The sequence below is a fragment of the Ciona intestinalis genome, chromosome 8 (assembly GCF_000224145.3).
Source record: "Ciona intestinalis chromosome 8, KH, whole genome shotgun sequence".
Taxonomy (NCBI): Eukaryota; Metazoa; Chordata; class Ascidiacea; order Phlebobranchia; family Cionidae; genus Ciona; species Ciona intestinalis.
In genome coordinates this window covers 504,881-517,130 of record NC_020173.2, presented here as the reverse complement: position 1 = coordinate 517,130, position 12,250 = coordinate 504,881, and the positions used below count along the sequence as shown (strand labels likewise).

The following is a 12,250-nucleotide window of genomic DNA, read 5'->3' as shown; positions in this document are numbered from 1 at the left end:
CAAAAGCAGTTTAATCGCGGACTATTGAGACTGTAACAAGTTATGAACGATGTATTTCTAGTAAATTCTATTTGGTTAATGGCCGTCGTTTCCGTGTATAAAAGGCCGTTCAAGACCGCTGTAGTGTAATTGTGGTGCAAGTTTTGTGTTTGGCATCACAACAACGCAACGGTTGCCAATCACAAACCAGACATGCTTATCGCTTACCGTGTTTAATTGCTTACCGTAACATTGCAATACTCTGTCTAATCGTAAAAGTTCAAAAGGCTAAATTGCATCTACTACTACTGTACTATATATTATATACGTTTTGTTAACCATAAATATGTTTGTTTTTTGTAGCCGGAACGCCTATGTTTTTGTGTTAATACTAGGATATAAGAATTAGAATGTACGTCTGCATGCCTTTGGTTTTGGTTACTACAAATCGTTGGAATTATGTGAGAAAGTTGTGAACATGAGCATACAGAAAATGCCTCCAATTCAAATAAGCTCATCTGATCCGTTAATTCTCGGAAGCAAGCGACCAACTTTGACGCCATCTTATGAAGTAATTGGTCATAAAGATGTTCACATGCCATCTGTGCAATACATACCAGTTGCCCCCACTGCTACTCCGGAAATACCAATTGAATTTCCTATAAGTGAAGATGGAATAATACAAGGTAAAACTTTATATAAAGTTTTGTTTTTTTTCCCGACGCAGCGGTTTTATTTCATCGTTTGTTTGATTTTAAAAAATGTTTGAGACATAGTGGACGTAGCAGACATGAACTAATTAAAGGGACCCATAATAATAGCATTTTTAATCATATATTGATATATATATATATACATAATATTAATTCAGGGTCCATTCGATAATTTGATGTTTCAATGATTTAAAAGTAAAAATAATAATATGGTAATAATTAATAAAATAAGGTAAAAAGGAATATATATATATATATAATGAAACCTGTTTTTATTCTTAAGAGAAGGTTTTTCTTAATTTATGCATCACAGTATAATGAATTGCACAAAGTAAATTGCTCATGTAAGGTATTTGCAATGAAAGCAACTGTCCGAATTTTCTCAAGTGTCAAAAAACTTTTAATCAAAAAACATCTTTTTAATGCACAGTATTGGCAAGTCAGTGGTCTTACAACATTTTGGCACAATACATCAAATGTTGAAAACGGCAAAATTATTGATTAAAGCCAGTTGTTCATGTTATTTGACTACGTAGTTATTACTCACATATCACACCTGTCAAGCTAAATGCTTAGCTAATTTATTGTCTGTTTTGTAATTTATTCTTCTGCTGCGGTACCTACTTGTTTATGTTAAAAAATATAGAATTTCATTAAATTTATTGTTTTAATGCTTTCCATTAAATTTAACTTTCACTTGAATTTAACTGTCCAGGCCTATAATATAATGGCATTATTTTTTTCATAACATGCATTGTTTTACCACTATTTAAAAAAATGTACTGTTTGAGCTTATAAGATCTGCTGGAATTTTTGACTCTGTTTCCTTGTTTACAAAGTATTTTTATTTTTGGACCGAACGACCATCAACATTTAGCTTCACATGTTGTCTGTTGTCCACACCATTATACTACTATCTAAACATTCCATATATTGGAAATCCTACTTAGCGATTGGAAGTTTGGAATAAACAGTCAATGAATAGGATAATAATATTTACCTACTCAATGGAATATAGCGTCACACCCAGCGTTACACAATAGCCAAGACTCATTTCTTATTTAAACACAGGTGCTGCCGATCCCTATGGCAATCTGAAGTATGTGATGGACATAACAGAACAAAGTAGACTGGAAAAGATGGGAAGTCAGACCAGTATTGAAGTAGATTCAAATGACTTTAACTCTGACAGTGAATGTGAAGAAGAAAGTATAAAAGAAATTGATGATAAACGACAGTTAAGGCGAGTTGGGACTTGTTTTGCTGTCATACGGAAAGTCAGTAGTCGTCATGAAATTGGTGGAAGAAGAACCAGCATACCAGGGGAAGTTGAATGCGATGACCTTATGGATGCTGTACCTGGCTGTGCCAATACAAACCATAGTAATGCTATTGAAAACAATACTTTTAGCAACTTATGGAGTTTTAAACTTTTACATTCCTGTACCGGACGATCCGAACGATTTCTTGAGCATTGTCAAAACATTTCCATGCAAATGAGAAAGTTCATTTCCAAGCTTCGAAATGCGTTATCACATGAGCATGAATATATTGCCCATTTGGATTCCGTAATGGATCAGTATTTAGGGCAAAGTGTATTGAATAATACATATGGATTAAACCACTTGGAAACGGATTATGAGAATGAAGTATTAAGAAACATTAGCCCTCCAAAACTTGGTAAAGTGCATATAGAGCTCCAGGTACATTTTAAAGCATGGGATGATATTATGAAGAAGTGGCAAAGCCTAAGGTAGGTTAAGTTAAAGGAATGTGAACTTAACTTATTTTATTTATATATATATATATATATATATATAAATAAGTTTTAAGTTTTATTGCTGCCGAATGGTTTATTAATTGTTTTAATAATATTCAAACATAAGTTTTTAGATTATACATATACAGTTTATAAATTTGATAACGATAAGGTTAGTGATAGTCACAGGAAGTAAATAGTATTTTAATAATAGTCAATAAATTAGTCATCTTCTCATCTGAATCAAATCTAATGAACAATCAATCCTTTCAGGCAAGGTGATTCTGTGTACATGGTGAAGCAACTGCTTGTTTTACAAAAGCGGGTGAAGACTTACCAAACTGAGATGTTAGAACTAACCCAGAAGTTAATTGAACAAAGATTACGAAGCCTTACCAGTTGTGCGGTGGTTCGGGGCAAAAAAGATGAAGCTGAGGCTGAATGGAGTCATGTGCTTGGTGCTGGAAGTTTGAAACGCTTCTGCAAACTAATCGAGGCGTATAATAACATCCTCAGGTATGCTAATGTCACTTATCACCCTCGTAAATGCCGGCCAACTGAACGGGTCAACGGAATCTTAATGGCACTTTTAATATTTTAAACAAATATATCACTTTATATAGCAAACTGACCGAATCGACGGTTTGGGCAAGGGCAATACTCTTTATTACTTGCACCATGAGGTACTTCTTCAGTGTTTATCATTTTGGACATTTACTATGGTTCTTGACCAAAGACTCTCCATCAATTGTGTCTACTGTATATACAATGCTTTTACTTTGATATTCAACAGACGTAATTCTAATGAGAAGAAGAGACCATCTGAGGATGTTAGATCTTCTTCTCCTTTTTACATTGAAAGCCTTCCTACCTCACTGTACTCAGATGATAAACATTTCACATTTTCAGGTTAGTTTTTTCAATAAACCAAAACCTTTGTTTTATTTAAGGTTAAAAATTCTTTAAATCTACTTAATTTTAAATATATAGATATTTAAGATATATAATATGTGTGTTTTGGAGTGAAAACCCTTATAAATGCGAATTGGTTGTGTTAAATTAATTGTATTCTGGTTCATTAAAGTATATACTGACTGTAGCCTATTATGTTTTTTAATAAATTAAATGTTCCTCAGACTGTCAACCATGTGTTTCCGTTCCATTTTCTGTATCTCGCCTTCTTTCAATCCTCTGCCAACCCGCTAAGGAGGAACTTGCAACATCCATGATGAAGATCATATCTCTGCTCCAGTCATCTCGGAGCAACAGTGAGGAAGAAGAAGATTTCTTGAGTGAACTAAACACTAACATTGAATGGGGCAATGCAAAAGATGTACAAAAAGGTTTGTTGCCACTTTTGACACTTGTTGTAATAATATCTAATATTATGTCAATTTGTTTTTTGTGTTATTTCTAATATGTTCTATTCTTCTTAAGTGTGTCACATTATTTTAACATTAGTTTTTTAGAAAAGTTGGGTAATTTAGTTTACGCCAGCTGTCTTGTTTATTAGATGAAGATGACATCACCACCCATGTATCAGGAGTTCCGCTTCCCAGTGTACCCAATGATGCTGCTTCATCAGGTAAGATACCTTTATATAAACCAGGTTTTGTATGCAAACTACTTAAATTATTTTAAAAATTGTATGGGTTATAAAAGCAATTCCTACATGACATTGTTTACTTTTATATTAACCCCATGTAGATCTAATTTGGTGTCTCAGGCTCGACACTTATATTAGGTTTTTTGAAACTCAACTTACAAAGTGCTAAGTCCACCTAACACATCAATGATACGTCACAAGCATTAGATGTCAGATAATCAATTTCCTCAATTATCTATTCCTAATAACCATGAAAGAATTAAAACAAATTTTCATCATCTTTCAGTATTTCATGTAGTTACAACTTTATCTTTATTCAAGTTTATTGTATAGGCTATTTTACATTTATTACAAATGTTGTACCCCATAAAAAAACAACAATTAATGACTTCCCACAGAAACTTTTTTATCTGTTCGTCAGCTGATCTATTCACAAGGATCATTCGTGATCTCATTCATGAAATGTTTGGCTGGTAATACAAGCTTATTAAGGGGGAGAAAGAAAACGAAAAGTCCAAGATCGACAAGTTTTTCCCAGGTAAGCGCTAGTTTATTTTAAACTCCATGACATGCCGTGGGACCTGAAATAGAGTTGACCCATAACGCCATTGGTGTATAGCATGAACTAAACTTTATAGTTATTAATCTTATTATACTACCTGTACAAATAAGAAATACAATGCTGGTTTGTCTTATGTCTTTTAGGCCTTTTTTAATGGTATTTAACATCATAACACTGTTTTTCAAATCACAAATAAAATCCAAAATAGAGTCACCATCATTTGAGCTTCTTTTTCCTAGCTATTCCCTGAGGACCTTGCATCGAACATGAGTTCAGATGATGAAGTAAGTAGTGTTGCTTCCTCATCTTTCTTCAGTCAGATGAGTGGAACTCCAACTTCTTCAAGAATAAAGAAGACTGTCCTCTGGAGGGATTCCTGGGATCAAGATGCGGTTCGAAGCTTCTCCAAGCTCTACATCTCTTCCATTGTCTCCAAGGGTCCGGGTTCCTCCATGCAGCTACAGGTCGCAACATCCGACTCTTCAAAGTCTGCTACTGTTCACAAATGGATGCGGGAAGATATACAATCACAAAGATTTCGAACAGGAATGCAAACTCTTCATCTTGAATCTCTCCTTAGCAACCTCTCAATCCTCGACCTAATGAACGAAGATGTCATCGAAAGTTCTCAACTATCAATTCACACCTTTATTATTGAAAAAGGTACAAACTAATAGCTAGTCTATAGGTGCCCAACTTTGTTAAAAACTAAAATGTGCTAAACTTCCAATAAAGATATTCATGTTTTGTTATACTCCTAGAAATTTGATATTACTATTTTTATTTAGCTTTAGGTGACTGGGACAGTTATACATGCCAAGCTCTTGCCATTGGTGAAATGGATAAGTGCGGTTCATTACCAGTGGAAGGCACTCAGCAAGCACTTACAAAGACTGGATGGACCTATGTGAAAACAATCCACCCTTTGATGTACATTATGGACAGGTAGGCTTGTATACTTAAGCATACATATTATAATCTCTACCAAAATTGATAATGTTTGGTTAGGATAGATTAGTAATTGTTGGTTGTTAAAAATTCAAATTAAATTGCACAATTTTTAAAATTTCAAAATTAAAATTATTTTTAAATGTAAATTTTGAAAACATTAAACCTTAAAAAAGATTTTTGGTTTGAGTGTTTCTGATGGAGTTATAGGAGCATGCCTGGTTGGCACCCTAATAAATATTTTTCCCAAAAAAAGTAATCAATAGGTAAAAAATAACAAGATTGAAATTAAAAAGGAATAATATGAATTAGTTACGCCCTACAGTAACTTTAGATTAGTTTGCCACTGATTATTTCTCTTTCTGCTCTAGATAGATTTACAAGGCTGTAAAAATTATTACCATGCCATAAATTTGAACCTGGTCTTATGTAACGTGTTTAAACATCGTAAAAATTAATGTTTAATCATTAAAATCCTTTCTATAACAACAGACATCATAAAAGATAGAATATGAATGTTGACTGTGCTATCTGCTATGCCACAAAACAAAACATTTTATATTTAATTAAATCTCAATGTCATTATTTTAATTATCTCAATATTAATCTTTATTCCTGCATGTTTAACCAAATTTTATACCGCACGCAATGCCCTCTTTCTGTTGATATGAATTTACATTTTATAATTTTCAAGTGAATCTATTTCTAATGTAAAATAAGTCCTTTTTTGTGTTGCTTTAACTCAACCTTTGTATAATACATCAGATTCCGTGACAATGAAGTTGTGGCACAGAATGCATTACCAAGGTTAGAATCCACACTTGATGCATTACACAGATGGTGTTATATGAAGATACAACATTATCTTGCCTCATGGTCACTACGTCCATTAATGCAGGTATGCAGGTCCCATATATAATGTATTAACTAACTGCTATATTAAAGTCCAACTGTTGCTTGAATTATTTCTCTTCATATGTCTCCAGCCTGTCATGCAGCCGTTTTGTTGTATTCAATTTTCCATTTTTATATTTGCAAATTTATATGTTAGAGTGTATATTTAAAAACTTCTGTAATTTCTATTTAATTTTTATTATGAAACAAAGTAAGTTTTTCAATGCAGCAAGATCTCTGTTTTTTGTTTGCTGTTTAATGTAAAAAATATACAAGTTGTAAGTTCTGATTTTCCGAACCTCTGGTTACATTATTGTGACCTTTGCTATGTTAGCAGCATATAATCATGGAATCCAAAATTCATATTTTCCTAGGTTTCATTAGGTGACCTCAGTCAATTGACAGTTGTAGCTCTTCACTGCCTCCCACTGGTTGAAAAGTGTCACAACTTTGTTGAGAGTCGTAGAATGGAAAATCCAGCAACATTACATCTGGCTACAAAGCATCTTAAAAACATTGACGACATTATTACCAATATGCAGGTATTTGAGTATGTTTATAATGGGAAAGTAAATAACCAATTCATCCACATTAAATGTTTATTTGTATAAAAATGATTAATCTACAAAGACACAAATTATTAAATTTAGTAATTTAATCTGCTTTTGCCACCCTGGCAACCCAAAATTGTTAAAAATATATAACATATATTCTGTTGGATTTTGATAGTTAAAACTAAATAATTGGTCACAACCATAAGCCCTTCTTGCTTTTGTTATACTTATTATACAATATTAGTCGAAAATAGGTAAAGTATGTTAAAATGTTTTCAGCAAAACCAAACCCTCATACATCCTATAAATATAAAATCTTTACCAAAAGTTTCAATTCTCTTAAAGTTAAACTACACTTTCCTTCCCTTTTAGACTTTGAGTGGAGACTGCATGCGAGCTTACCTCAAGAAGTCTGCTCATCTTGCTGAAAGTATTGTGGAAAAAGTTTTTCCTTCCAATAAAGTTTGGCGTCAGAAGAACCTCACTGGTATGTTGTCATTTAATATTAATGCCTCATAACTATTCAATTTTTTAATTTAAAAGTTTTGAATGAAGACTCTAATGATAATCATAGCTATCTTTAAAAACTTGCTAATATCCATGCATTTATTAAACGTCCTAACTTTATTTGTTTATTAAATAAAGTTTTAGACTTGTTTATGCATTTAGGTTTCATAAATATTTTATTGTAGATCATTGTTCAGCCAGCACGTATATGGAACATTGTGTTAAGTCATTAGTTGTGCCGGTATGTACAGCAGTATCCGTGTTAGACCCAAGATCACAACTAGCTTCTGTTCCACCCATGGTGTCGGCTCTTGTGGATTCAATACTCAAGCATATATTCAACAAGAAAATAATATTCAGGTCATTTTTTACTTTTGTTGTAGAGTTGTAGCCCTGGATGTGACTTTGCCCTTGGATGCCTCAATGCCTACATAGGTCGATATAGAAAGTTTTACTTTGGCTTTATCTTAAATATTTCTATACATTGCAACAGTTTAAGGTAGAATTTTAAATTAACTTTTAATTTTATTTTTCTCATATTTTAAATAAAAGAAATCTTTGTAACATAAAATTCTCCTTCTTACAGTGTTGAAGGTGCACTGCAACTGCGCAGAGACTTTGAACATATTTTGGATGTTGCATGCTCTGACACTTCCAATCTTTGCCAAGAAGTCCGACGCTCCTTACCGTTCTGTAAAGCAATGAAACGTGGCATTCGAGTGTGCAAGCTTCTGCAACGCACTGATGTTGTGCAAGAAACCAAATTGGGCGCAAAAGGTTACCAAATTAACCAGTGTCAAAATAATGGTGAATATGAGTGGCATGACTGTAAGACAATTTGGTAAAAGTGGATTTCCTTTTTTGTGTTTAATCAACACTGTTGGTTTCTAGAGTTGAATTTATGTTTAAACTGTTTGATCAGTATTGTGTTGGTATAGTAGTTACTGCAAATATAATGATGTTTTATGAACCAATTCTTTGACTTTTAAACTTGGACATAAAGGTAGATCTTTAACTTTAAAGTCATATTTCTATCAGGTCAAAGTCATGTTTCTGATGTGGGCGCAGAATACGAAAAAGATGAAATAAGTTGGATGCCTAAAGAAAAAGAAATTCTTGCTCTCAGGCTTATTTCTAAAAATCGAAAAAAGAAATGGTTTTCACTTCCTTGTTCTGATAATGCAATGGAGTAAATATATTCTATGTTTCCCATATTTTATACTATTTTAAAATTCCACATTTGTGTGCTATTTTTATTACCTGTTTCGTAACTTTTTACCTCCAGCTTTGTATTGTCGTTCTTTGCTTTTTTTAAAGAATTCTTCAAAATGTGTTGTAATGACAGCAGTTATAATAACAACAGTGAATTAAAGATGTAATAAGAACAACACATGCTATACAATTGTACATGATTGATATTTTAATTTCAAGAAATCGCAAAACAGATAAAATGACAATTAAAAGTAAAACCAACCTGCTATCATTTAAGCTTAGCCAACGAATTTGCGCAGTTCTGACGTCACACTGTGGTTATTAATTGAATCTAATGCGTCATATTTATCGCACGCGACGCATATGCATCGTTTTGATGAATGTAGGTATATTATTCCCTTTTGTTCACTTGTGCTAAATTAATGTATAATATTACGTTGGTTAAATATTCAGTATTGTTCTTGCAGTTTTCTCATTGTTGTCACTTCAAATACAACTGCGCAGTTAATTAAACGCCGTGTTTGGTAGGTAACGTCAAGCTATTTTGTTACATGCTGTTAGAGTAGATTTATAAACCAAACCGAGTTCTTATTACACAGTTTACGTAGCTAATTTGAAGTTAAATTTTAATATTTTCGTACCCTGCGTTAGACATCCTCAATACGATCACGCAGGACCGGCGTGGCTGCCGGGTTTGGAATGTTTCGCCTTCTTCGTCTGGCGCATTCATTTAGATTTTAGATGACCAACAGAAGTGACAGTTCAGTGTATAACATGCTGATTAACTGCGACACTGTTGGTCAGCGATATAAAGGAAAACTATTTGGGTTTGTGCTGATCGACAACAAATACTGTTTAAATCGTAGGGTTGTGTTTGATAGGTAACTCAGATTAGTTACTTGGATAGGCAGACATAACGGGAAGTATTGCTGAGCTCTTAGCACTTAAATAATTTACTATTAATGGCGTGTAAACATTTTATACAACCAATAACCATGGAGTTATAGAACTTAGCGTATCGTTACTGAACATAAAATGTTCATAAAAAGACAACGAAGTATTTGGTTTCAGGGCACGCTACTGTTAATACAGGTAGCTACTCTTGGGTAATGAAATATAATATGTAGGATGGCCGTGTCGAATCTATTAGTAGTACTGTACTAGTGTAGACTGTGTAGTGCATTCTAGTAGGTCATACTGACAGTGACATATTAATGTTGATTTTTTAACAGTGCAAGTTCTGTGAGTTTAAATCATAAAACTGCTATTTTAACTCAAAGCTTTTAAGCTCTCTGAGTCTTTACTCAAAATGAAGATAAAGATTGATCAGATTCGGACTTATGATGATGCAGGTTATCGACAGAGAGCCGCTTGTCTATGTTTTAGATCTGAATGTGAATCAGAGGTAAGGATTCTTCTTTATTTTTCTGTGCTACTAACTAATTAACTGATATAATGTGGTTTGTATTTTTACCTATTTTATGTAACTTGTCTGTCATAATTATAAGCTCACATACAATGCTATTGTTCCGTAGGACCCGTAGATATGGAGAACAGTAAAACACATAAAATCTTTATTGGGCTATTAAAGTTAATAATACTGTTTGCTTTGAGCATTGGTCAGCTGATTTACTGTGTTGAGTGGGAAATGTAACTTATTTTCTCTAAAAATACAACTTGAACGACGTATTACAGAGCACTGATCACAGTGGTAGCAGGGTCAAGTGCTCAAACGACTGAGCCACAGCCCCCAAAAAATTTATACTTTTAATAGATATATATATTATATTATAATTTTTATTGTAAGATTTGTATTATTTTTATTACAGATTCTTTTGGTATCAAGCAGTCGTTTTCATGACCTTTGGATTGTTCCAGGGGGAGGACTTGAGCCAGGAGAGGACCCTGCTACAACCGCTGTTAGAGAAGTCCATGAAGAGGTGATCATAGATGTAAAAAAAAGGTTTATGCCACAAAAACTTTAAAAAATCTTGTTTAAGTAAGATGGTTTTTAACCTCACAACAATTTGTTCACCTGTAAAAATGTCTTGATTAATTTTTTTTGTGTGTTGAAAATGAAACAAGTTTATGTTAAGATACCACCAGTTTTAAATACTAGCATATGTAGTTCCAATAATTGCAGTGGTTGTTATGTTTATTGTCTTATTATTTTATAATTACAGGCAGGAGTGGTCGGCCAACTTGGCAGGTTAATTGATGTGTTCGAGGTAAGCCATGTCTGACTTGTCCATAATTTAAATATTTCAATACCTGATAATAATAACTTGTACACACTACACAACATAATTTCGAAACATAAGATCTCCTGTCATTTTCAACTTAATATAAAGAAAACCATTTTTTTGAAATTAGTCATAATCCCTAATAACTGGTCCCTGCATAAATAGTTGCCATGACAAAGAGCTTACTTTGTAACCAATATATACCGGGTTCAATACTCTATCCATGCCACTACCATCGTGGGTGTGTATCCCGGGACACACCGTTTATCGGGTATTGCTCCAACCCAATGGTCACTAAACAGGTTATTCAAATTGTCAGCCATATGGAAATGGAATAAAATCAAGTATTTAACAAAGTGACATACACGGTAACTTATAATCAGGCATGAGGCACATGAAACAGAACACCTGTGTTATAATGACTGTTGTGCCCTGCCAAGCAAGAATAAAAAAAATGTCATTCATTCAAGTATGTTGGTTCTGCAGAACAAGGAAAGGAACACAAAGACTTATGTCTATGTTCTGATTGTTCAACAACTTGATGAGGAATATGATGATGCTAAAGGTATTGGTCGCATTCGAAGGTGGTTTACTATTCCTGAGGCAAATAAGATTCTTAGCCAACACAAGCCAGTACAGATGGAGTACATTGAAAAACTTTGCCAAGACCAGGTAAAGTGTATGTGCATATTTTTACTTTCACAACTTTCTCCTATGAAAAGTGTGTGTACTAATGTAATGGGTTTTAATTGGATTGAAACAGGTTTCGGTATGATCTTGCCATTTGTATGTTAGGCACAATTTTTGTGGTAAATTAAATATCTTCATTAAATTTATTTTTGAACATACTTTGTGTAGTGACCTTACTAAATTTTGAACTCTTGACTGGAATATTCTATTTCAATTCTCCAATCTTACACCTAATCTGTGTTGACATACATAAGCAGCCTGATACTGTTACTTGCTAAACACCTACGCTGCCACTCCTTAAGTCTGCTTATCCCACTGGAGTAAGTTAATGATTAACCTGATATTTTACAAGTTCTTTAAAGGTGGTATTGTTTTTACTCCATTGTAAGAATGGTTTGGTAAAAAATACATAAAATTTAATTTTACACACTGCATTTAAAGCATGACCAAAGGTAGTATGGGTATTACATTGGATATTATTATAAGGTTAAGATTAAACAATAAATGACCATACCCTACTGTGCTTCATAAAGTCACCTGTCAAACAGTGCTTCAAGTTAACTTTACGTTTCAACGACCTGTT

At 33.3% G+C, this 12,250-nt stretch overlaps 2 protein-coding genes across 3 annotated transcripts in view; both read left to right on the top strand.

Annotated features, from left to right (window-relative positions):
* Positions 1 to 322: 322 nt before the first annotated feature.
* LOC100185144 lies at positions 323 to 9,239 on the top strand. 2 transcript variants are annotated; one of them, XM_018812841.2, is made up of 15 exons: positions 323 to 665; positions 1,764 to 2,445; positions 2,725 to 2,967; positions 3,245 to 3,360; positions 3,588 to 3,794; positions 3,965 to 4,036; positions 4,456 to 4,595; positions 4,859 to 5,282; positions 5,408 to 5,564; positions 6,333 to 6,465; positions 6,836 to 7,003; positions 7,388 to 7,502; positions 7,708 to 7,882; positions 8,109 to 8,299; positions 8,561 to 9,239. In XM_018812841.2, exons 1-15 carry the CDS (start codon positions 458 to 460, stop codon positions 8,713 to 8,715), a joined length of 3,186 nt encoding a protein of 1,061 aa, XP_018668386.1. In that variant the 5' UTR covers positions 323 to 457; the 3' UTR covers positions 8,716 to 9,239. The 2 variants fall into 2 exon arrangements, with proteins under 2 accessions (XP_018668386.1, XP_002123234.1); XM_002123198.4 differs by having other exon boundaries at positions 8,109 to 8,329.
* Positions 9,240 to 9,964: 725 nt separating this feature from the next.
* The window catches only part of LOC104265877 (diphosphoinositol polyphosphate phosphohydrolase 1-like), a 4,417-nt gene continuing 2,131 nt past the window's right edge, over positions 9,965 to 12,250 (top strand). Inside the window, exons 1-4 of the mRNA XM_009860916.3 lie at positions 9,965 to 10,139; positions 10,564 to 10,674; positions 10,918 to 10,962; positions 11,464 to 11,649. Coding sequence (XP_009859218.1) covers positions 10,044 to 10,139; positions 10,564 to 10,674; positions 10,918 to 10,962; positions 11,464 to 11,649 — 438 coding nt within the window. The 5' untranslated portion in view covers positions 9,965 to 10,043. The remainder of the gene's footprint in view (positions 10,140 to 10,563; positions 10,675 to 10,917; positions 10,963 to 11,463; positions 11,650 to 12,250) is intronic.